General features: G+C 43.5%; 1 protein-coding gene across 1 annotated transcript in view; it reads right to left on the reverse strand.

Moving 5' to 3' along the window:
- Nucleotides 1-26,199, reverse strand: part of FGF14 (fibroblast growth factor 14) — a 419,021-nt gene that overhangs the window by 342,816 nt on the left and 50,006 nt on the right. The window contains exon 2 of the mRNA XM_029604517.1: nucleotides 4,623-4,733. Within this exon, the coding sequence (XP_029460377.1) occupies nucleotides 4,623-4,733 (111 nt within the window). The remainder of the gene's footprint in view (nucleotides 1-4,622; nucleotides 4,734-26,199) is intronic.

The raw sequence follows: 26,199 nt of genomic DNA on the forward strand, positions 1-26,199 counted from the left end.
CTTTTTTGTTTGATTCAGCAGCCTATTCTTCAACTCTCAACGCCCTGTTTTTTCTTCACAGTTCTTGGGGGTCATTGGCGCTGCATGTTTTCATACTGCTGCATCTTTTTTGTTGAATTATTGTTTCTAATGTTTTCTTCGTTATTTGTTCTTTGGCGCTTCAGTGATTACTATCTCACATGTTTGGTTAAAGCATAACATAGTAACATACTAGCCCTTTCACTTACATGTATAAGTAAGCCTATGCTTGGGTAACCAATATTCTTTTTTACTATAGCTACCAACTTAAAAGATTTTTCTCTTAGTGTTAATGGTCAAAATCTTGCATAAATCAGAAGAAAGTATTGGCTTATTTTAAATCTCTTCACCCAGAATTGGTGTTTTTACAGGAAACACACATCCTATCAGGAATCCCTTAAGCTCAAGAGAGACTGGGTTGGATAAGTGATTTTTGCTCCAGTGAATTGCAAAAAGTGAGTTGTAGCTATACTAACTCCATAAATCTTTATCTATACAAATAATTGGAATAGGAGGAAGATCCAGAGGGAAGATGGATAGCAGTAGGCGTGATGATTTATGATAAGAATCTGTTGCTTCTTAACATTTATGCTCCTAACTCTGATATCTCTTCCTTTTACCAGGGTATCTCAACAGTGCTTTTTGAACATGCAGATTTTCTGAAAATGATTGGAAGCGACTTCAATCCACCATTACACTTGGTTTTGGACCAATCCTTCTGTCATAGTAGATCCTCTTCCTCACACAAGGCTATTTGTAGTCTCATCTCTTCTCATGGACTAGTGGATCCTTGGAGATTATTATATCCGACAAAGAATTTACCTTCTACTCCTTTCCAAACCAAACCAATCTTATTCCCACATGGGTTATTTGTTTATTTCTAACAGCCTTTTAGGTCCAACCTAGTCGACGCATATATTTCATATTCTCATCTCGGATCATGCGATAATTTCTATTTTTATTCATTGGGATTTGCCTCCCCCTAGTGCTCCATGCTGGAAATTTAATGCTAAGTTTTTAGAAGATCCCACTTTTATACAGCATTTTTCTACTGTATTTGATGACTATTTCTCCCATAATGAAACTGCTGATGTTTCTAAGCAAGTTATTTGGGAAGTTTTAAGTCACTGTTTGCAGAGAAATAGTCAGTTATTCAGCGAATGAAGGAAATGAAAGAGGAATTAGCAATTTTAGAACATCAAATTCTTCAGATTGAACATGAATATTTAGGATCTAATGACAGTAGGCTGCTCGCAGACCTATATAAATTAAAATACAAATATAATAAACTGTTAAGAGAATGTGCTTGGAAGGCTATACTTTTCAAAAATCTAGATACTATATGGAAAAGAATAAGTCTGTCAGATTGCTGGCCAACTATTTGCGAGGCTGACGAAAGCATAAAAGAATTGCAGCTCTAAAATCAAATAATGGTACTAATGGGACTAAGGAGGCAGATATCAGACTATTTAAAAGCTATCATCTTTTTTATGTATTCTACTGAGTCAATGGCTCTTCTCTTTTTTACTAAGTTTATATCCAATCTAGAACACCTTCTGCTGACTTTGGAGGAAGGGCTAGACAGGATTCTCCAATATCTTTCAGTCCACTATGCTCTCTCTCTGATCTCCAATTGCTGAAGGCTCCTGGTTTGGAAGGCTTCAGTACTGAGTTTTATAAGACCTTTTCTGCTTAATTATTACGTAAGTTGCACTCCCTTTATAGCTAATAAACCACTGGCTTTTCTGTGGACCATTTTAATGATGTGATGAGGTCATTACTAAACCTCATGGAAACCCTTTATTGGTGACCAACTATAGACATATTTTTCTACTCAATATGGATTAAAAAAATTCTTGCTAATCTTTTCACCTTTAGACTTGGTACCGTTACTGATAAACTCATACATTCTGATCAATCTGGATTTATGAAAGGACGATTCATCTCTGATACTGCCCCGCCTGTTCCACAATATGTTTGCTGGTGACCAAAGATCTCCCTGAGCCAGTAGTAGCCATTTCTCTAGAGGCAGAAAAGGCCTTCAACCATGTGAAATGAGATTGAAGTATTACGTTGGTATGTTTGTGTGGAATCTTTCATTTTTTAGATATATGTTTACTCTACCAACTGCCACTCTCCTTCCTCTCAATCAATGGAACCTTGTCAGACCCAAGTAACTTTGCAGAGGGAGCACACTACAAGGTGCCCACTGTCCCCTCTTCTCTTTAACATTTCTCGAACCCTTCCTACAACCTTTACAATAAGACCCTTCAGTAGCAGGTATCTGAGTTAACGAAGTGGAACATAAACTGTCTGCATATGCTTACGATGTTCTTTTATATGTGCATAAGCCTGACCTTACTATTCCAGTTATTATGCAATATGCACCACATCTCTTCCTTCGCTCAGCTCCCAGGTTGCCACATTAATTAGAGTAAGTCCAAAATGATGCCCCTCAATTCTTGTGCCAACAACCTTGCTTCCCACTATCTGCATTTTCATTGGTTCCCCGATGGGCTGAAATATCTGGGCATACATTTCTATAGTTCCATGCAATTAACAACATCTATAGCTTAGTAGATTTTTACTCTGCTTCCTGATAATACTAAATGATCTCCTTCATATCTTTCTTGGGGGGGAGCGTTTAGACACAAAAAAAATTGATTTTAGCACCACAGATTAATTTTATGCTTAGCATGCTTCCAGTTTTCTTTTCTCACAAATTTTACCAACAACTTGATGATCTACTGTCCTGCTTCCTCTGACAAAGCTCTGCATATAGCTTTGTGGGAACTGAAGCTTTCTAGAGAATTAGGAGGTGTGAACTTTCCAGAGAAAAAAGATTTGATTACTTTCCTGTTTGGTTAAATGTAGACAGAGCACAGGGCTGGACTATACCTATATGGTCTATACCAGGAATGTCAAATGTGGCTCGCTTCCACTCCCATCCTATTTTTGGGGAATCTCCACTGCCATCCTATTTTTTGGGAATCTCAGCCTATGGCAGAGATTCCCAAAACTGTCCTGGAGGTTTTCAGGATATCCATAATGAAAATGCATGAGATACATTTGCATATACTGAGTCTCCATGATACGCAAATTTATGTCATGCATATTCATTTTGAATATCCTGAAAATCTGACTATCTGTGAGTTCCCCAGTACATCTTCGAGATGTCCTGGCCTATGGGAAGCTGGAAAGGACCATTAAGATGTTAAGGGTTCCATGGAGATCATCAGCTTTGATAACATTATGGTTCAATTTGATGTTTTTGATAGATCAGAAACCAATCAACTGGTCACAATGGTATTGGGCAGCAATATGGTTGCTAGCTCAATCGATGATGGGCCATTTTTGTCCTGCTGGTTGGCAGATTTGACTTACTGCAAACCCAACATTTTTGAAGGGTTCAATTGTTACCCTGTCTTCAAGCCTTGCATCTTGACTTGGGAGTGGTTTTCCAACAATCACAAGTAACTACTTCATTGTTTTCTCTTTCTATGCAAGGTCACACAGTATCTCATGTCTATAAATATTTGAAGAAAACCAACTTTACTCGTATCGGTTTAGAAAAAACGTGGACACATGAGTCGTCTTTGGCTGATGATTTTTTATGGGCTTAGTACTGGAGTAAATCACTGAGAATCTCCCTTTCTTCACATATAACTCAATGTTTTTTCTAGTGCACTGTGTGATTTGGACCCACTGGACTATGATTAAAGCAGAACTTTCTCTCTTGCATGCTTCTTGGTCTTGTGGTGCGGCTAAGACTATGCTCTCTCACCTTCTATACTACTGCTCTGTGCTGAACAGATCTGGCATGAAGTATGGGGAATGATTTCACAATTGCTGCCCTTTCTTGCCCTAGACTATAGCACTGTTGTTCTCGGGTCTCTTTCTCTATGCCCCCGATTGCCTTATTCACAAGGGAAAATGTTAGTATTTTTTTTTTACTTTCCATTGCCACTAATATGGTTCTACCTAACTGGGAGAAAGCTGCTAATCTGAACGTTCACTCTGGTGGCATACAGTACGTTACTTAATACTAGAAATATGTAAAAAAGGCAGCAGTTAGCTGTCATTGGGTTGCCAACTGGGTCACAATGTGGAGGTTAGTAGACCGTTACTTTCCCCTTTTATGATTTCTCCTTTAATTTACAATTGTGTGTTGTGATAGTTACACAAGCAAATTGTCATTCCTTCTTATGCCTTGCTGTTATCACCTCCTAATGTGAGACACTTCTTTTTTTGAATTAGAGTAAATACGAGTGGTTTTCTTCTATGCACACGCTTCATTTTCATTGTGCCAGTTCTATTGCAGCTCCTGGTATTTCCTCTCTTTACTGTTTTGGGCTTGCAAATAATAATAAAAAAAAAAAAAGATTTGAACTGTAAATATTAGCACCACTTCAGGAACAAAATAAGATTCTGAATGAAATGCTTTTATTCTGAATGACTTTGCTTTAACTGCCAACGGAATTATCTTTTTTTTTTTTTTTTTTAATTATTATTACTGCAGTTTTAAAATGTTGGCTTTGTGCATATCTACGAACGGCTATAGCTGCAAGCTGCAATGTCAACTTAGATCATTTCCACATACTCACTAGAATTGCTGCTGTCGTCCTTGGCGCCATCGAGAGATCCATCTGGGTGCATTTGCAAGTAGTAGCCTTGCCTGCAATATAATCTGGTCACTATACCCTTGAGCTGGGGATCTGAAAGACAGACATAGTGCGCCTATTAGCCTCAACAACTTTGCATCACTGTTAGAAAAATATGTCTTAGAAGTATTGCTGCCTGGCTAACTGTCTCTCTCAACATCAAATAAGCGAAACAGAGTGCTTGTGGAACAGTTAAGAAAAAAAACCACACACTTTTCTACTAAACCTGACTCAGTCATTTTTAATTCATTTTTACGCAGCTTAACTTTTTTAATATTACTCTAACTCAATTGCTATTCTACTTTTCCACTTGACAGACCCTCATGAGATATTTTTGGATATAAATAAAAACCTATGGGGGATATTTTCAGACTGTCTGCATTTGATCAAAGTCTGCAGGTATTTTCTACCCATGGATCTTGCACCAGTTTCCAGAGAGTACTTTCACTTTGAAACTTGCTGTGAGAACAAAACACCCAGCGGAGGTGGGTGTGCAACGCATGTGCAATTGAAAAAGTAAACTATGTGCATTATTTTCCTCACTGACCTAAACATATTCCCTGGAATGTCTCCATTTAATGCATTTAAACATACCTAATTGTAGCTATATTGAGGAAGGGCAATTCTGAGGCAGCCAGTTTTCATGGGAAAATAAGTATTTACCCACAGAAACAGCTCTGAAAACTGCCCCTTTCTGGGCTAATTTTCAAAGACGTATGTGGATATGAGAATAGAACTGAGTTGTATGCACATAAATGACGTTTATGTGGCCACCTGAATTCTCATAAGGTCGGCAATATGTAGATACTACCGATATCCCATGTCAAACTATGCACATTAAAAAAAAGCACATTTTGAGGGCATTCTGGGATGGGGGTCTGGAAAGCAGGCACATGTTTATTTATTTTATAAGCAGAGTATGTGCATACATCATCACACATGGACACCACGCCTTTCGCTTGCTATTGAACCTGCAAAATTTAAACCTCACTTATCTTTTGGGATCTGGTGGTTGGATTGTGGTTAGTGCTGGAGATTGTTGTGGAATCAGTCACTGTCAGTGCTGGAACTATCTGTCTTGCCATTTTTTTTTTTTTTAATTTCTTCTGTGTTTGTCAGTTACAGGTGAGTCTGTGTGCTATTTTCTGTGTTTCATTTGTGCGCCTTCCCTGCTTTTTGTGAGCACGTGTGCCTCTGGGTCTATCTTCTCTGCCAGTGAGCCTGCGTGCTGCTGGTTGAGAGGGTCTGGGCCTGCCGTACATATCTGCTGCTCGGGTGGTGAGTGTTGGTTCCCATGATGGTGGGAAAGGAGAGTGCTGCTATAAATTTGGATTCTGTGGAATCCGCACCAGTGGAGGGAGACGCAACATAGGAGGAGGAGGAGGAGGAGGATATATGGACCCAGGACCCAGATTTGGGACTGGCCAGAGGAGCAGGTGACTTGCAGGTTGAGGTTCAGTAACCGTTCTATATCTGTACCAGTAGCAGAATGGACACCTGCTGCCTTCCCATATAGAGGTCAAGACTTGTCAGGCCACCTCAAAGACATTTCAGCCCTTTCGGAGTCAGAGTGGGATTAAGCTTGTAAGCCTTTATTAGAGCAGAGCTCAGTTTACAAAACTTTCGTAAACTAGTGAAGAGCTTTTTGTTTCCTGATTTAGATAGTCATGTAAGAAATTAGTTACCTATGAGTGACAGGGGTGTATATTTGTTTAAAATGAAACTGCACTCTGTGACAAATAAGAATAATTTGTTTCATTCGGGGGGGGGGGGGGGGGGGGAGAGACACCCAAAACAAATCAGGGCCCGCAAACGAAACAAATCTTATTCGTTCGAATCATTTCAAACCCAATGATTCGGGCCTGGGTCTAGGCCTGAAACCGGGGCCTCACCTAGGGCATAGGCAGAGGCCACGGCCTAGATCCAAGCGCAATGCCGGGGTTTTGGCGGAGGCACAGCCTGACGCTGGGGCCTTGGCAGAGACCCCCAAAAATTAAACAAACAAAAAAAAAAAAAATTACCTTATCCATCAGATATCCATTAAAGGCTGAGCCCAGGCCTCGGAGCCTCTTCTTCCTGCTCTTCTTTCTTCGGTACTTGCAAGCCAAATGACGCCGTCCACTGGGGTTGTATCAAAGTTTAACAACTCCGGCACATTTACCCCAACAGATGGCGCATCTGGCTTCCAAGTCCCAAAGAAATAAGAGCAGGAAGAAGAGGTTCCGAGGCTGGGACCTGACCCTGGGCCGTCCCAGCCTCCTGGATGAGGTCCCGGCATCGGGCCTGGGACAGGGCCTAGGCCCTGATGTTGGTACCTGACCTCCAGGCCAGGTTGTGACATCAGGCCTGTGTCTGGGTCTGCGTCAGGACCCAGCCTCCGGACTGAGTCATGGCATCGGGCCTGGATCCCAGCATCAGGAACCAGCCTTTGAGTCGGATCATGGCATCAAGCATGGGTCCAGGATGGGCTCCAGTGTTGGGCATGGGTCCGGGCCATGGCATAGGCTGAGGCCCCAGCATTGGGAACCCAAACTCCTAATTGGGTCGTGGAGTTGGACCTGGCTCCAGGCTGAGGCCACGGCATTGTGACCCAGCCTCCGAGCCGGGTCGGAGCATTGGGACAGGTCTGGGCCTAGGCCCTGGCATTGGGACCTGGCCTCCGGATCGGATCATAGCATCAGGCTTGGGTCGGGCACCTGGCCTTTGGGTTGAGTTGCAGCATCAGCCCTGGGTCCGGGCATCGGGACCTGGCTTCCAGATTAGGTCATGGGATCAGCCTGGGATGAACCAAGGCCATGGCATCGGGACTCAGCCTCCTGGCTGAGTTGCAGCATCAAGCATAAGTCTGGGCCTCAGCCTAGTCCGAGCCCCCAGAGTCAGGAACCAGCACCGAGCAGGATCGTGGCATCAAGCCTGGTCCAGCCCTGGTGTCAGAACCTGGCCTTCTGGTCGGGTCGTGACGTTGGGCCTGGGTGCGGGCCGAGGCCTCGGGACCCAGCCTCCGGGTCAGACCACACCTTTGGTCTATGCAAGGCCGAGGCTATGGTCTGGGCGTAGGCCAAACCCAGTGGAATCATACTGGACTGGGTGTGGGGGCTGGGGGGAAATCCTAGCCCCGGCATTTTTTCAGGAGAGTGGGTGAGAGGCCTTGTTTTCATTTTTTCATTTTTTTTCTTTTTATTTTTTGATTCGGCTTTTTCTCACAAATGAAAATGAATCAAACAATCCACAAAACAAAATTCGTGAAAAAAACCCCTCCCGAAAACGAACTTTTTTCTCCTGCACATCCCAAATGTGAATGGATAATATAGTTTAGGAATTTTGACTTGGCAAGTCTGGCAAATTGCAGTGGCAGAAAATGTGGCATATAGTGGGTGGTTGGTATTTATTTTCAGGCCAATACAGTAAAGTGTGGCCGCGGTTACTCTGCTTCTAACCCGCGTTAGCCCAACCTGCGATTCACTATCCCCTTTAACCCATCCTTACCGCCTCTTTAACTCAACGGGTAACCCTTTCCGCCTGCGGCATGTATATGAGATGTAAACGATCGGATTAGCTATTCCCTCCCATACAGTAACGCGCGCCCCGACCTTCGCTATTTTACCCTGCCATTTTGCCGCACGTTTAACCTGCTAACTTACCGCCTACCCTTACCCCTGCGTTAGAGGCAGGGGTAAGGGTAGGCGGCAAACTTTCCCCCAGTCCCCGTTCACCTGCCCTTGCCACGTCCATGGGTGCCGGTCTCCGGGGCAGCCCCAGTCCTCTCAAATTGACGGGCCAATCACCCCCCCCACCCAAATTGCATTCATTCACCTTCACCGGCGGGGGCAGGGGAGCCAAAGCGGCTTCCAGCAGCCCCCGCCGGCGAAGAAGAATGAATGCAATTTGGGTGCTCAAGGCAGCGCATTAGCGAACGCCGACGTCACACGCCGTGACGCCAAACGTCGTGACGTCACGCCTTGAGCGCCCAAATTGCACAGGCTTATACAAGCGTGCATTCATTCACCGCCGGCGGGGGCTGTTGGAGGCCGCTTTCGCCGCCGGCTCCCTCCGCCTCGACGAATGCGCACCCGCCGGTTCCCGCCAGTATGTTTACTTTTATCACACTTTATTCCCTTTTGTTTTAACTTTCGCCCTGCGCCTTGCTTCAGGAGGGCGGGAGAGAGGACCATCCACTTCCTGATACCTGTCATTTCAAATGTCATTTGAAATGACATTTGAAATGACAGGTACCAGCGCACCCAGGATACTGTATAGGCGCAGTATAGCGCTCTATACAGTAAAATGGACTGCGCGGGCCTAACGCTTCACAGATGCTTCTTAGACGCGGCTTGCATTTGCAAGCTATTTAAATACAGTATTGAGCGGTAGGTGAGCCGGACTGTGCGTGCGGCAAACGCGGGTGCGCCTGGCACTAACGCAGCTCTTCCTACCGCTCCTTACTGTATCGGCCCGTTTGTGTGTTACATGTAATCTGTATGTGTACGTTCTTTATTTTTGTATTTGATATTTTATGATGTATGCTGTTATTGGAAACCGTCTCGGTGGTTTTGGCCGATTTGTACAGTATAAGAAATTTTAAGTAAATAAGCCATCCCACACTATTATAGAGTTTATGAGTGCTCTTCTCAATATAAAAAATAAATATATTTATTTTTCTGCAGATATACAGCACCAAAAGCAAATGACAGAATTGTATGGTATTCCTCACTTTCCACATTTTGGGGGGAAATTGATACCACATAGTAACCAGGCCACTTGCTAATACCACAACCACAAGAGCTTTCCCTCCCTCAGTATGCAGGGAGTCTACAATGCCACCATTCTCATAAGTGATGCATTCCCTAGCTTTCTGGTCTCAAGCCACAAATCTATATTCTGTCACAGCCAAGGCATACATGACCACTTTGAGGATGGCCAAATCACGGGGAAATGGTGCTAGGTAAAAAGACATTTCTACTCTCCACTTTTCTTTACCTAAGTATTGAACTGTTCTCTCATTATGCTTCTAACGTATCTAACTGCTCTGCAAAAGGCGGACCATTCACATCTTACCAATGGCCAGCAACAGCACACTGCACCTTTGTCTCCCTAACACTCTTGTCTTCTCCCCCACTGGTGAAAGAGGATATCCCCTTACCACAGGACTTATGAGCCTCTTAGCATTCTCCTGCAACTGAGTGTCAAAATGAGGTGTAGGAGCAGCCCAGGGCTGTAAAAACACAAGGAATGTTGGCCTTCTGAAAACAGATGTCTGGACAAATCGAAGAAGTATCAGTTATACTGCCTCACTAAGGCCTGTGACTTATCTTATGCCTTGCGGCATGTTATATAATCTACCAAAAACCTGTAGCCAGCTTTCTCCTGAGGGTGAAGGTGCAGATCCCCCTGAAACCGAGGAGGAGCAAGAGGAGACAAAAATGTAATTGAAGGGAGGTGGAAAGGAGAAAGAAAGCTGAGAAGTGTGGAGAGAGAGGGTCCAGAGGCCTTAACAGCGGTGCGTTGGATCTCGACGGCCCTGATGGCGGGTACATCCGGGAACCTCCTCTGTGACGTCAGTGGAAAGCGACGCCCAGGGCCTACAAAACCTGCCCATTTGCGCTGACTTTCTGAGGCGGAAAGGAGAAAGAAAGCTGAGAAGTGTGGTGAGAGAGGGTCCGGAGGCTTTAACAGGGGTGCGTTGGATCTCGACGGCCCCAACGGCGGGTACATCCGGGAACCTCCTCTCTGACGTCAGTGGAAAGCGACGCCCATGGACTACAAAACTTGCCCATTTGCGGCGCGCAGCACCCGCCGGCACGCCAAAGGGGCACGCAGCTTTGTTACAACTTTAGTAGTAATATTGTAACGTTGTAATTCTTCTACATTTTTGCCAAATTAGTTTAAAAGGAGGGTTTTTTTTTAATCTGACTTTCTCCTTCAGTGGAACTTCCTCTCTCCTCTTTTAACTCCTTGAAGACTCCTACTGGATTCAAGCAAGTATTGTGGTCTAAGACGTTTGTGTGCGCCTTATTTTCAGCTGCAGAAAAAATCTTGCGAATGCTGCACTCCGCTCGCAAAAGAAAAGCGAGGGAGCGGATAGCTTCGGAACCTCCTTCGTCTCAACTTGTGATGGGTCCCATGGATGCCCACATCCGTCGGGAAGCAGGAAAAACTCTGTTAGAGGATTCTTTGACCAGATCTTGGGGAGGGAAGAAGAGCCCGAGCCTGCTCCTGAATTGTTAACATCATTATCTCCGTAGGACAGATCTCCTCCTGAGTCGCACACAGAAGCAGCAGGGAGATCTACGGGAGCTGGAAGTCGGCTTACCGGATGATTCTCCTCCGGAGCCTAAGCAGTGTGCAGAAGCATCAGCACAATTTCAATCTGAGCGGATATCAGGCTTCAGCTAGAGGAACAAAGCAGAAGCCAGGAACAGCTATATTAGAACAGGTACCGGTTGTACATCAGACTCTGGGTAAGACCTCAAACCTTTTCTTTGGAAACAATTTGGGAGGCGATTCAGAGTTTAAACACAAATATTCAAATGTCAGATGTTTCTAAAACAGTTAAATCGTTAGATGAACGTTTGGTAGTAGTAGAAGAGGGGTTAATGAAAAATGCTGAAAAAATACAATCTATTGATACAAAAATACAGAGTAACACAAATATGCAGCTTGAGTTGGTTAAAGAAAATCAGATTCTGCATTTTAAAGTTGAGAACCTGGAGAATGAGCTTCGAGCTAGGAACATTTTCCTAAACTTATATATCTAGCTCCAAAAGATCTATGGAGAAGATATATGCTAGAAGTTTTGCTTCTTAAAGAAGAAGTATTGCCTATAATATCTAAGGCGTATTATATACCTCCAAAATAGAGGACACAACTAGATCAAAATAATTTTCAACTTTTGCTACCAAGGGAAACATCTAAGATTTTTAGTTCTGATGTATTGGAACATTCAGAAGAAATAGTGAAGACATCAATACTTGTGGTGACCTTTTTGATGGAGGTGGATAGAGAGTGGATCTTTAAAAGATATTTCTTACACAAACATGAAATATTTCTGAAATATAAGATCCAAATCTTTCATCCATACAAACACAAGAGAAGGCAACAATTTTTACTGTTGAAACCACAAGTTATTCAGTTGGGATTATTATTCTACTTAAAACATCCATGTAAACGTTTAATTAAAAGTCAAGGTTTCTCTTACATATTTTACCAGCCCTCCCAACTAATTTCTTTTTTGGCTAATAAAAAACAAAGTGTACCTAGCTTAATTCCGACCTCTAGCCCAGTAACTCTATAAAAGCTGTACCTTAAGATCTTGTAAGAAGTATACCTGTTCCCAATATATGGCCAAATTGTATTTTGAAATATATAAAATGAGATTGAGATGTGATTGGATCCAGACTGAGGGCTGGTGCATGAATTTAGTTATTATGTTGATATTGTGAAATGTATTTTTCTGAATGAAAGAAAAGTGTAATATGTTTAATTTCTAAGTTAAAAATATATGGAATTTTTGATTGATATGCATTTCAATTCAAGTTTGATGCTTGAATTGAATTACATTTTGTAAAATTTAATAAATAGAAAAAAAAAGAAATGCAATTGAAGAAATACATTATGCCCATCACCAGGCTGTCTAAAGATGGAATATATTCATACAGAAACACATTTAAATTATGAATACCTATTTATTTACAGTGAATTGACATTTATATATATATTTATATACACACACACACACACACATACGCATATAGCTGCTCAATGTTTTCTTGATTGCTCACAGCTTCTGACAGTTAATACAAGCTCTCTGAGGCAACCACAACAAGGTATACTCAGTGCTCACACTGGCCTTTGTGAGAGCAACATGCTTATCAGGGGCTAACTGGGAAGAGCTTTGAGAAGTAGACACCAGGACTAAGGCATCTTGCAGTAGTGTTTCAGAATGTGCAGGAAGGGGAACGGGGATCCTGTGACCTTACCCAAAGACCATCTGCTCCAGAATACACTCCAGCACATCCCCTAATCTGCAAATCTCTCCCTGAACCTCCTCCTCCTCTAGCAGCTCAGCTATTTGATCATTCTACCTCACCATCCAATTTGAGGGGCCTGAAGATCGTCATCTGCACTGGTTCTCCAACATGATGGCCTCTTCTTGCACATCTGTAAACAGCTGCAGAGACTGTTGATCATCAAAGGTCATCAGGGGCTCATCCTTGGGCATCATCTCTTCCTCCTTCTGGTCCATCCCACCTCTGCTGACTCCACTTGCTCTGGATGTGACCATCTCCATCCATGCCTCTTCCTTGCTCAAGAGATGACAACCTTGGCCTTTTCCTGTCCTTTTGCATAGCAGCATGACTGCAGCATGGGCATTCGGCAGAGACGACACTCTCCTCTCCTGCAAGTAGGAAATTATTTTACTATACGGTATTCGTTTTGTATGGAAAAAATGTTATGAGTTTATATCACATGCATGGTTGAGGATATCAGGCCAGAAGTAGGAGACAATAGCTGGCACTGACTCATGGCACGTAGAATTCGCTCTAGGTTAGAATACAAGTTTTAGGGATGTGTAGTGGGGGGGAGGGGGTGTTTCGTGTTATTTCTTACTTGCTTTCATTTTTTAAATGATTTGTTGAGGATTATTTTTTCTTTTTTTTTCCTAATTGCATGGTTAGTGCGCAGTAAGTTCTGTCAGTGTGCACTAACTTGACTTGGGGTCGATTCTAAAAGCAGCGCACAGCTGTCCATGTGTGCGCGGTTCCCCACACGTGCACATGGATGCACTGATTTTATAACATGCGCACGCCAGTGCGCGCATGTTATGAAATCTGATGGCCGTGCACGCATGTGCGGGTGGCGCACACATGGGGGGAGAATTTTCATTAAATATGCGCAACAACGCAATTGGGCCTCCCCCAGTTCCCTCCCAGTCTGCTCCAATTAAGAAGCGGACTGGGAGGGAATTTCCCTACCCCCCTAACTAACCTTCCTCCCCCTTCCCCTCTCCTCCCCGCCCCCTAAACCTAACCAAATTAACCCAAATTCTGCATTTCAGTGCTTACTGCTCCTCTGGAGCAGAAGTAATCTGCACGTGCCGGCCAGCTGCTGGCGCGCGCTTCCCCGGGACAGCGTCGAGTGGCCCTGTCCCAACCCAACCCCCTGGCCCGCCCCTTTGGAGAGGCCCAGCACTTCGGCATGTACCGGTGTTTACGCGCATGACCCAGCCCGTTGTAAGATGCACGTGGTGCGCGCAAGGTCCAGCCACGCGTGTAAACCCCGGTATTTGTGCGCGTGGGCCTTTGAAAATTTTACTTGTTAATGCGTATTAATACAAAACAAAAACAAAAAAAAACTAACAAAATTTTGGTGTTTTTCTTTTGCTTCATGGTTCTAACAAAATGAAACGAAATAGGAAATATAAACAATGTTGTTGGCATTGTCTATTTTGTTTTAAATGAATGCACATCCCTAGCAATGTTACTAGCATTACACCTTCTCCACAGAGAACAGAACCATGGCCCGATCGTGTATGCTCTTCAGGAAGCCATGCATAGCAGGCTATGAGCTACTCAGCCTGTAGAGCATCACGCTGCACAAGAGAGCCATATGATAAAGGCATAGCCAACCAAAGTGCAGGAAATGTATTGGGAAGTGGAGAGAGAGAGATGTCTGGGATATCATGAGGCCTGTCTGCTAGGGGGCAAAGACACGATGCCAAGGTAACCAGCTGCAAGAAGGAGACTTTGTAGACAGTTATGGTTATCAACTTACATCTGAATGCATTCTGGTCTTTGATATCCCTGATGTGGTCCATATAAAGTACTGCTGCATGCACTATGGATGCATCAGGTTTGTTCTGTCTGAAAACCAAGGCTTTAACCTTTAATCTCCCTCTTCAGGGTGCAGTTTGCCAGCTCTGACATAGGCTATTCCATGGCTGTAGATAGGGCAACTCTTCAGGGGAAGTCCTCATAGATGTTATATATGCAAAGAAAGAAGGCAATATTGCAGAAAAGGGAAAAATATTTTCTGTCACTTCAGGGTGGGAAGTGTCATGTTGGCTCACTCCAGAGATAGTCGCTTCATCCAGCATGGGCAACACCTTGCCCTCAAGGCCAGATAGAGTCAGCGTTGGAGAAGAGTCCTTCTTATGGCAGCTTGTTTGGCCTTCCTCTTCTTGCGGCGGCCCCCTCCAGTTTGCTGTGATGGTAGAAGCTGACATTTAGCCTGTACACCATGCTTCTGCTAAGCATCCACTTTATAGATGCAAGCCCAAGTAGATGATTTTTGTGCCTTGAACACTTCATTCTAAAGCAGCGACACTTCCTCTGGTAAGAAACTGGGCTTCTGAGCTAAGGACCCCCCCCTCCCCCATGCAACCAATATTCACATACTGTACAGAGGATATATGCACAGATATGGAACACTTGCCTTTCTGTAAAAATTGATGATAATTACATGCACATATTGGAAATTGCATGCATGGTAATTATATATGCATATTTTTATAAAATCAGTGAAAAAATCTATGCGCGGTACCTTTACGCGTGCACACATTTCATAATTTAATGTGTGAATATTCCTGACTTATGCATTTATGTTATTAAAAGATGTAAGTAGTTGAGAATTTTAAGATGTTGCAACCTATTAGGGCTTTTTAAAAGCACACACTCCCCTTTAATCATAGTGGTATAGATCTTTTGAATAAAGGTAAATGAAGATAAAAATTGCAGTAGTGATAGGGATATTTTAGGATATTTATTAATGTGCTCTAGAATGTTTGGGATGCTAAGAAAGGCCAGAAGATATCAGGGATGTTGTAATTTGTCTTATTGCAATGTATTCATTGACCTCTTTGGTGTGAAACACTTGCAGTTTATTAATGTTGTCATGAGCACCTGACCGTTTTTTACCCTCACATTTGCTTGGAATAACTGGCCCACATCATGGTGGATGTAAGCCGGCGGCAAGAAGCGAGATGGGTGTACATTGCAACCAATATTAAGCCCTACCTATATTTAACCTCTAATGCTCATCAAGGATCAGCTGTAACCGCTAAGGAGTGGAGATGGATTACAAGCTTAGGACATGTCAGAAACCACTTGTAGTGCACAGAAAAGGCGAGTCTCACTGTGATGACGTGTGCTGCCTTTGGCCCAAGACATTGCGGCAGAGCAGGCTGTCTGCAATCTAGCAAGCAGCAGGCCCTCAAGTGTAAAGACAAACTTTTACTCCTAGTGCACTTAGCAGGACAAACAAGAAAGAAACCGCTCTGCTTCCAGTCTATTCCAATTCTCTGCAGAAGTGTTGGAAGAACAGGACTCGTATGGGAGGAGCAGACCTCGGGCATTCGTTTGTGCCCGTTATTAGGAGTGGATTGGGACTTGTCAGCTACCTATTTACCCTGTTCTTGCATTTGATTACCCTGAATGCAGTTGTCCAATGCTACCATCCAATGGTCATTTCCTGACTCTGCTTCCCAGGAGTGGCACTCAGTAAGATGGGGAATCAAGATGACTCTTATCTTCTATCAAGTCTTGATGCTCCTACTAGGCATGGGAGATCTGCTGCTCACAGAGGGGATCTGCATGGCTCTAGAAGCGTCGACCCAGTGAATGGCTTTCTGGGATGGCTGACGTGTGTAATGAAGGACACCTTTGGGAAGGAGGGGGTCCTTTTCTGACACCTCTCGCCTCAGGGTTCCACCTTCTCTCCCTTCTCTGTGCACCTCTTTTCTAAATATTTCTTTCCCCTATAAGGCTCTGCCCCCCTGGGTTGATTGAATAGTTACATGGCCCCATATAACTAGCAGAAAAGACAATCACACCAAAGGTATTGTGAAATATAAAATTATTTATTTTAACAAACTTTTATTGAGGAGGGAGGGAGGAGGGATAAGGAGCAAAAAAAAGGGATAAAAGAAATGAACCCCAGGGGAGTGAGGAGGAGAAGAGTTCCTAGTGGGCTTAAGGGACAGGTCAATGAGGAGCTGGGTACAATGCTAGCAGCCCAATAGTGTCTTTTAGGTGCTCTTAACTACTAGCCAGGTATTCCACCTCTGTCGTCAGCCTCCTGAAGTTATTCTGGCAGTCATCCACGACAAGAGAGCTGGGCTCTGCTAGAGAAGGCAGCATCTCTCCCACAGATGCAGCCCTGGAAGCTGCAGGTGGCTCCACTTTGTGCCTGCCCAGAGGGGACACCATCTCCTTCACAAGAAGTACCACTCCAGGACCTTCATTCTCAAGTCCTGAGGGCAAAATGGAGGGTGGCCCAGCAGGGAAGGAGGAACAACGCAGGAGGGTCGACAGGATGGAAGCTGATGGGTGGCGGTGCTGAGCTGGCCTCTTTGGCTCCGGGTGCAGTGAGGTGACCTCCAGCCCAGCTCCTGCTGCTAGCGATGGGTCTGGATCATCTGCTGGAGAGTCCTGCTCCTCCTCCTGCTGCAAGGAGCTAGTGTGATCTGTTGAAAGATAAAAACGTGTGGCTTAAGGGAGCAGACAGTATGAAAGGCAGTGTGAGCAGCAGTTTGGTGAAAGAAGTGAGTTTTCCCCCCAAAGTATGAAGTACATCTAGCGGATAAGGTGGGGGTATCCTGCACTGTTCCCAAGCCTTTACATGAGTAGTACAAGAGCATGAGGCTTGTATAAGGCAAGGATGAGCAGCAAGCTGAAAGATCAGTGTTAACTGGCCATACGAATTACACGTTTAGGCCCTGAATCCTTTCTGGCTGTGCCAGTTATTAGGCCGCTTGGAAATCTGAGTAGGGAAAATGCCTTAGATGGCACCGAAACAACAGAAAACCATTGCTTACACAGGGATGATGGTTTGAGCCTGGCGTTTTTAAAACCTAAATTAAAACTGGTTCGTCTTTCCCTTAGAGCCAGCTTTAGATGAGATGGCAGTAGGACACCTCTGACTGGTGTGAGACCCAGAGAGGTGAGATGCCAAGATGAGCCTCTGTGGCGATATCATCAAAGCTACACACTCAATTGTGAAAGCTCCCAGAGATAAATGTCATTAACTTATCTCTGCCCACTCCAGGTGTCACACGGCTAATCCGGCCACTTGTGCTCGCAGAACCTCTCGTGCTGGGCATTTTTTTTTTTAAGTTTCTCAATCTGGAAACAGACAAAGATAGAAACACATGCTCAGAGAGCAGATACACACTATAACGACCATTCGGTGAACCCATTCTCCTTCCATGGGCATAGCCATAGACCCCAGTTACTGTTGGACTTCCTTCTCTTTTTGGCATGTGTGGATCCTGTGTGCTTCTATTAAAGCTTTCTTAAACTTAGTTCCCACATCTGTCTCAAACACTTTCCCTTAGGAGCAAATACCATTTCCTACCAACCTTTCCAGAGCTATAGCTGCTTCATCACATAGTACATACTGGCAGTAAAATAACCCATCTCTCGCCTCTAGTCTGCCCAGTATTACTTTCCTCACTGACAAGGCTATCTCCAAGATGCCTATGGGAGAAGGACCACCTCACACATGCAACCTTTTTGCCTTCCTGCTTTGTAATCCGCCATCTTGAGTAGATAAGCATATGAATATAAGTCCAGGTCACAAATACCCAGGAGCTCCCCAGTCCATTTCTTGTATTTTACCAGCATAAGCGCAGGCCTTGCCACGTCTGCCTGGCTAATACCGGCTTATGGACTTTTTCTCAGGAACTTGTCCAACCCTCTTGTGAACTGCGGTGCGTTAGTTGCCTTGAAAACATTTTCTGGCAAGAGATCCCATAGCTTGATTGTGCACCGAGTAAGAAAATGCTTCCTATGATGTGTTTTTTTTTTTAATTTATTATTTATTGAAATTTTTTAACAATACAAAATTGCAAGATACACTTATTCAAATAAGCATATAATTCACAATACAAATCATAAAGAAAGATAAAGTGGTATCTCTATCAATGGAGCAATAACATATTATATATATATCCCAAAATAAATTTAGAAGGACAGCATATCTACTTCTATATCTATCTCCTGCAGGATTCAGGTAGTCTTAACCTCTCTTTTACAATTGTTCAAAAACTTCTTCAGTTCTGATGGCTCATAAAAGACATAATTGTTTTTCTCATATTGAAGAGTACATTTACATGGATATCTTATGTTTATATTAATCCCAAAAGATCTTGCTTCTTGAATCATTCCAACAAATAATTTCCTACGAATTTGGGTTTCTTTCATTATGTCGGGGTAGATCCATATCTTCTGCCCAAAATATAGTTTATTTCGATTTCTCAAAAATAATCTTAACACAAGATCTCTATCTGTAGGGTTAACAAAGGATACTAACAAGGTTCCTCTATACTCAATTTGCTCCTCACTTGGTGTTTCCAAGAAAGCTGTTAAATCAGCTTCTATATTTAAATTCAGATTTTGATCTTTTTCTTCTATTTGAGAGGTAGTTTTTGATGTTACCACAAAATAAACTTTAGTTGTCAAAGGTATTTTTTCTGCTGATATCAATAATATTTCCATTAAATATTTTCTAAGTTGTTCTTTTGGAGATATCATTTTTAAGGAAGGAAAATTTAATATCTGTAAATTAAGATATCTCATCTTGTTTTCTATATTCTCTACTTTCCTTCTCAACATATTATCTGAACAGATTAAATTAGTTTGAACCTGTTGAACTGCATTTAATTGTTCTGTAACTTCATTTATCTTCCCTTCACAATTATTAACCCCCGTTATCGAATCCGTTACTGTTTTCTGTACATTATTTACCACATTTGTTAGCATTGATATAGAACCTTCCAGCATAACTATTGCATTCCAGATAGTATCTAAAGATATTCTGTCTGGTTTTTTCAACTTTTGTAATGTGAGGTTACTACTTATCCCTCTCTCTCGGCATATCTCAGAAATCTTACTGATTTCTGATGCCGATGCTCCTTCACCCGCTTGTTCTTTCCCTCTAAGACCCTCCCCTCAGGTGTCTTAGGTATCTCATTCCCTTTTCCCTTTACCCCAAGCAACTCCTCTGAGTCCGTTCTTATTCCTACCTTTGGTGGAAAGTCCCGGACTGGTTCTTGAGGATTGGTATAGGATGGGGGTGAAGGAGTCTCAGGAGCTCCGGGGCTTAAAGATGGTTCTTCCAAGAGAGGAAGACTATGCTCCTTAGCTAACCTCTCAGCGGAAACTCCCAGAGATGATGCTGCAGCTAGGTCAAAAAAATCATCAATCAATGGCTGTATAGGGGCAGGCACTGGTGGAGCAGAGGACTCCAATCATAGCCTCCCCTTACGCTTAGTATGTGGCATTACTTATAAGAATATGCAATATGATGATATTTTAAACCAGCCTCTTCTAAGCACAATTATACACACCACTTTAAACGGAGGTTTCAAAGCCAATAGTAAATAGAACAGTCCAATACCAAAGTCTTACTCGAAGTCTGAAGCGAAGTCGGAGCAAAGTCGCGCGTGCCTTTAGAGCGCGCGGCTTCAGCGACGCGCCGGCAGATGCGATGCGCCGCAGAGTCACCAGATTAAAAGTCTATCCGGTCCAGTGACGTCAGAGAGGGAGGAGTCAGGGGCGCCGTCGGGGCCGGGATAGCGTCCTCACCCCCAGTAAGCCCTGGATAGTTCTCTCCTTTACTTGGCTTGGCTCGTCGACCTCGATTTGAGAAGAAAAGGGACCCGGTTTAAAAACCCCGCTGGTCCAGTGACGTCAGAGAGGGAGGAGTCAGGGGCGCCGTCGGGGCCGGGATAGCGTCCTCACCCCCGGTAAGCCCTGGATAGTTCTCTCCTTTACTTGGCTTGGCTCGTTGACCTCGATTTGAGAAGAAAAGGGACCCGGTTTAAAAACCCCGGTGGTCCAGTGACGTCAGAGAGGGAGGAGTCAGGGGCGCCGTCGGGGCCGGGATAGCGTCCTCACCCCCGGTAAGCCCTGGATAGTTCTCTCCTTTACTTGGCTTGGCTCGTCGACCTCGATTTGAGAAGAAAAGGGACCCGGTTTAAAAACCCCGCTGGTCCAGTGACGTCAGAGAGGGAGGAGTCAGGGGCGCCGTCGGGGCCGGGATAGCGTCCTCACCCCTGGTAAGCCCTGGATAGTTCTCTCCTTTACTTGGCTTGGCTCGTCAACCTCCTATGATGTGTTTAAATCTGCCTTTTGCTAGTTTCATGGAATGTCCCCGAGTCTTAGTGTTATTTGTAAGGGTAAACTTCTAACACATTTCAATCATACCTCCTCTTAGCCATCTCCATATGAGAGCTTTTCCATCCCCTTTATCATTTTGTATCTTTTCTATGTCCGCGGTGTCTTTTTTTTTAGACGGGTGAAACCAGAATTGCACTCAATACTCAAGATGCAGTCGCACCATGAATCAAAGTCATGATGATATCCTCAGTTTTTGTTCTCTATTCCTTTCCAAATAATTCCTAAAATTCTATTTGTCTGACTGCCACCATATACTGAGACAAAGATTTCAAGGTGCTGTCCATGGGACTCAGAGGTCCTTCGCCTGGGTGGCGACTCCTAATCCGAAACCCAGCACTGTGCGCACCTGTACCTGGGAGCATTTCTCCAAACATGCAAAACTTTGCAATTTTCCACGCTCGGTTACGTCTGCCATTTAGATGCCCATTCTCTTAGCCTCACAAGGTCTTTCTGCAGTTTCTCAAAATCCGCCGGTTTTAACAAATGAAAATTTTGTATCGTCTGTAAATCTGGTCCCCTCACTCACTCTTCTTTTCTCCAGATTATTTATGAATATGCTAAATAGCACAGGTCCCAGTACAGAGCCCCGGGACACTCCACCACTGACCTCTCTCCTTTTGGAAAGTTTTTAACCTTGTGAATGGCTCCTTTTAGCTGTTTTTCACATAAAAGATCCCCCTTTAGTCCCACCAGTACCTACCTCTAACACGCCTATACAAACATGCTCCGGGAAGGCTCTTAGCTCTTGGGCTTAGGAGGCAGCAGACGGCATGCCATGTGCAGGCAATCTTCCTCGGGGAATAGGGAACTGAAAGTCCTTCTCTTCCACAGTTTGCTTCACCCAGATCTTCACATCCATGGCAGCAAAAATTGGCTTCTGATGATATCCCCACACATTCCCAGAAGTGGAAACCATACACAAGTAACGTACACACATAATTGTTCCATGCATGAAGGAGTGAATCTTCAAATGAGTTATTTATTTATTTATTATTTTTATATACCGACATTCGATCTCAGTCGAGATATCACATCGGTTTACATTCAGGTACTGTAGGTATTTCTCTATCCCCAGAGGGCTTACAATCTAAGTTTCTGTACCTGAGGCAATGGAGGGTAAAGTGACTTGCCCAAGGTCACAAGGAGCGACAGCAGGACTCGAACCCTGGTCTCCTGGGTCATAGTCCACTGCTCTAACCACGCGTATAAATCCTTTTGAAAATTACCTCCAGACTGTATGACTATACTTGCACACATTTGCGCGTAAATTGGGAGTCAGAGATGTGCCTGGTTTATAAACTGTCTGGTATGAACCGCACAGTTTATAAAATAACAATGTGCCCACTTAGGCACACTCTTGAGAATTACCCTTTCTTTGTGGGAATCAGCACAAGGAATGACGTAAGTGTTTTTAAACTGCACATTTCTATTACTAAAGCTATTGAGATACTATGAGGATAACATTCAAACAACTGCACGCGGCGCCATACACACATGTATGTGGCTGTAAGCAGATTTACTATAGCATTTTACAAAACACGCGTAAGCCGGTGTATTTTAATACATGTGCAGATGAGTGAAATTACAAATTAGTCCACCAGTTGGCCCAGTCCTTCCACAGATCTTCCCCCTCCCCCCCATTCACCCAGATCTCTCACCCGGCTACTAGTGCAGAATAAACACCTCGATCATTGCTTACACCAGATACTTAGCAGGTGTAAACTTATGCTAATGAATGCGCAAATGTACGCTTGCAAATGACTTTTACGATAGCAACTTTCACACGCTAAGTGTTGACCCCGCTCTGGAATGTTCCCCCCCTCATCTCACCCCTTTATATGAATGTGCAGAAGTGGATATACGCACCTATGAATGAAGTTTATGGAACATGGAATGCGCATGTAGAGGCCACTTAACGCTAATTTTTACGCTGGTAACATTTTGAAAATTCACCATTAAAGTGGTAAAACTTAGCAAACATGCCTATGAAATATATCAAGATTTGAAGAAAAATCCTTATATAAATTCACAAATAATTCAACAGAGTAGATGAAATAAGACTGATAGTGTTAAAAAGGGGGTCATTTATTCAAAGGGGTTTGTCCAGCTAACTTGAGACATAACCAAACCCTGGGGTTTTAAATATCCTGCTGGTTTGAGTGCCCCCAAATTCTCTGTCTAAGTAACATTTATCCAGATAAGTCATGGCTGTTCTAGGGTGGACCAAACTTATCCAAGGACATTATCCGGATAATGTCAATATTCAATGCTTAAGTTAAATGGCTAAGGTTAGGGATACCTCAGTGCAATCCTAAAGTTATCCAGATACAGTTATTCAGATAACTTAGAACATAAGAACATAAGAAAATGCCATACTGGGTCAGACCAAGGGTCCATCAAGCCCAGCATCCTGTTTCCAACAGTGGCCAATCCAGGTCATGAGAACTTGGCAATTACCCAAACACTAAGAAGATCCCATGACACTAAGAAGTGACACTTGAAACTTAACCTGCTATATTCAGCGTAGAGCTTATGGCTAGTTAAGTAAAAATTGGGGGGGGGGGGGAAAGCAAGAAGGTTGATCCTCTCCCCTTCAAAATAATTAAAACAATGTTGGGCCTAGCACTCTATTATCTTCCAATCCCTAACCTATCAAATAAATTTTTAAAAAGTAGCAGGCCACAGCAGCCCAAGGAATGTCCCTGAGATATTTCAATTCAAACCAAGCTTTGAGGCCCTCTGCTCCTAAAAAAAATGATAACCCCCCCCCCACACACACACACGCACCCTCCTAACTGCTCCCCACAGCGCACGCTACCACGCTGCAATCAGTTAACAGGGCGACAGCAGCACAGTCAGGCATAAAGTTATCAAGGTAAACTTAGCCAAGAATATTTAGCAGGAGACATGTCCTGCTGAATAAACTGGCTAACGTTACCTCGTTGCTTAACCGGGCAACTTGCCACTCACCAGCTTACTGGAATGTAGAAAAGATGTTTTATATTCAGACATCTACCAACAAGGACTGAATTACATAGTCTAGGTAAAACAAATAAGCATGGGTGTAGCTTGCTTGTTACGGCAGTTACTACCCTGATACTTCACTTAGAATACATATCCAGCGCAGCTCGCTGTTTCAATAGCAGGGGGAATGAAGAAAAGAGGATTTATATTCAAACAACCAACAAGGACTGAGTTGCATAGGCTGAGTAAAGAAGGGTGGGAGTAGCTTGCTTATTATGGCGGTTACTACCCCAAACCAATTAGCTAGATACTTCACTTAAATGCAGCTCTAGCACTGCTATCTATGATGGCGGGGGTGGAAGGGAAATAGAACCAAAAAAGTTATTTAAAGGGGCAAGAGTAACAGAAAAGTATGAAAAAAAAAAAGTGTGAAAGCTTGCTGGGCAGACTAGATGGACCGTTTGGTCTTCTTCTGCCGTCATTTCTACGTTTCTATGTAAGAGGGGGGAGAATATAGCCGTTCTGCAATTTTTGTACAATGTGCATAATATGCTGAAATATATTCTAAGTAGTTAATCTTGTCTAAACGTATTTTATTCGTATACAGTTCATCCTATGCCGAAGATCTCTTTATTTTGTACAGATGCTGTGGTTTCCCACTCTGCACAGTTCACAGAGGACTATATGAGTTTTCCATTAACATAAGGACATCACCTCAGTTTATCTCCAAGGTACTGACATATCTAACATACTCCATTTTCAACAGTGGAAATGATTATTGAGAACAAATAATATTGCCATGTATACCATCATTATTACCCCCTTTTCCATAAATGTATCTGGACTGCAACGTTCATACAAAATGAGGACACTCCATCTTGAGTTGATGGAATACTGTAATTTAAAATAAAAATGGAATATTAGTAACCAACGCTGAATAGTAAACAGTGCTGCCACTCCAAGAATTATCGAGAAACGGGTGAGGTGGAAAGAAAAAAAGGGAAGACATGGAAGATATGAAATCTTTTTTTTATTAAGATCTGGGTGGTTACTTGTGCATCAAAGCTGAGATAAATGCAAATCAGTCTCACTGCCTCCAGCTACAGGGAAACGGCAGCGGCTTTAATTAAAACAATCACTATCTCACAAGAGGGTTCAATTAAAGTCAATCAATATCACAAACTGTTTACATCTCCTGTGCTCCTTGACAAAGGTGAAATTAGGTTAGAATACCAAAATTACAATTTAATCGTCCCTTTTCCAGCTATTTTTTTTCGGGTGCTCTACAGAAAATTCAGAATATATTATTGCAATGCTTTGTTTTGTTTTTTTCCAAAACTACTACGTGTAGCTGGATCGGGTTATATTTTGGTGGAAGAAGGAGATTATGGACCTGATATATTGATTTTCTGTAGTGGTGTAAACTGCAGCCCTGCTGGCACTACAAACAAAAGCCTTTAGGGGAAATGTCAGTCCTCATGAGAAAATCCTGGTTAAGCAGTGATGCATGCAAGGGAATCTGGGGACATTCCAGCATGTGAATGGGGACACTGATAGATATATATATCAATAATGTAATGCAGTCATGGTGCATTCACATACGAGTGCTAAAAGCTGGTCTGAGGATCGGATAATATGAGAGGCATTAAGGTGCCTTTAACAGTTCTTAAATCAAAAACCCTCTTTCCTTCATCTAAGGTTTATCTGCTACCACTCTACCACTTAAGATAGTAACCTTAAAAGTGCTCTCCAGTGAACCCCTGATGGATACCTATGGAAGGCCCTCTGATCCGGAGATGAGCAGCAGATGATTGCAGCACATGGGTGGTGCACACCGACTTAATACACAGGGGGATAAGGTGGCAGTGCTATCATCACCGAGACTCTGATACATTGGGACCTGTGATTTCCAGGAGTAAATGAAGTTTCCTCCATGTGTTGGGTTCTGTTACCCATTTCAGCTCTGTCAGGGAGGGCAGCAAAACAGATCTCATGCATATCTCTAAGGAAAGCCAATTTTATTTTTAAAGTAAAACAGCATTTTAGCTACCAAAATGTGCTCTTTGAAATTGCCCACCATCAATATGGGTAAAATTACGCACATTGTTCTACAATATGGGCCGGATTTTAAAAGCCCTGCGCACTGGCGCGCCTATTCTGCATAGGCCGCCGGCGCGCGCATAGCCCCGGGACGCGCATATGTCCCGGGGCTTCGTAAAAGGGGCGGGAGGGGGCGTGTCCGGGGCGTGTCCAGGGTCAGGGGGCGGTTCGGGGTGGGCCCTGGGGCGTGGTGCTGGCCCATGTGGCATGGCCGAGGCATCTGGACCAGCCCCTGGGTCAGGTGATGGCGCGCCAGCAGCCTGCTGGCGTGCGCAGATTTA

Source organism: Rhinatrema bivittatum, chromosome 5, assembly GCF_901001135.1.
Source record: "Rhinatrema bivittatum chromosome 5, aRhiBiv1.1, whole genome shotgun sequence".
In the NCBI taxonomy this organism is placed as follows: domain Eukaryota; kingdom Metazoa; phylum Chordata; class Amphibia; order Gymnophiona; family Rhinatrematidae; genus Rhinatrema; species Rhinatrema bivittatum.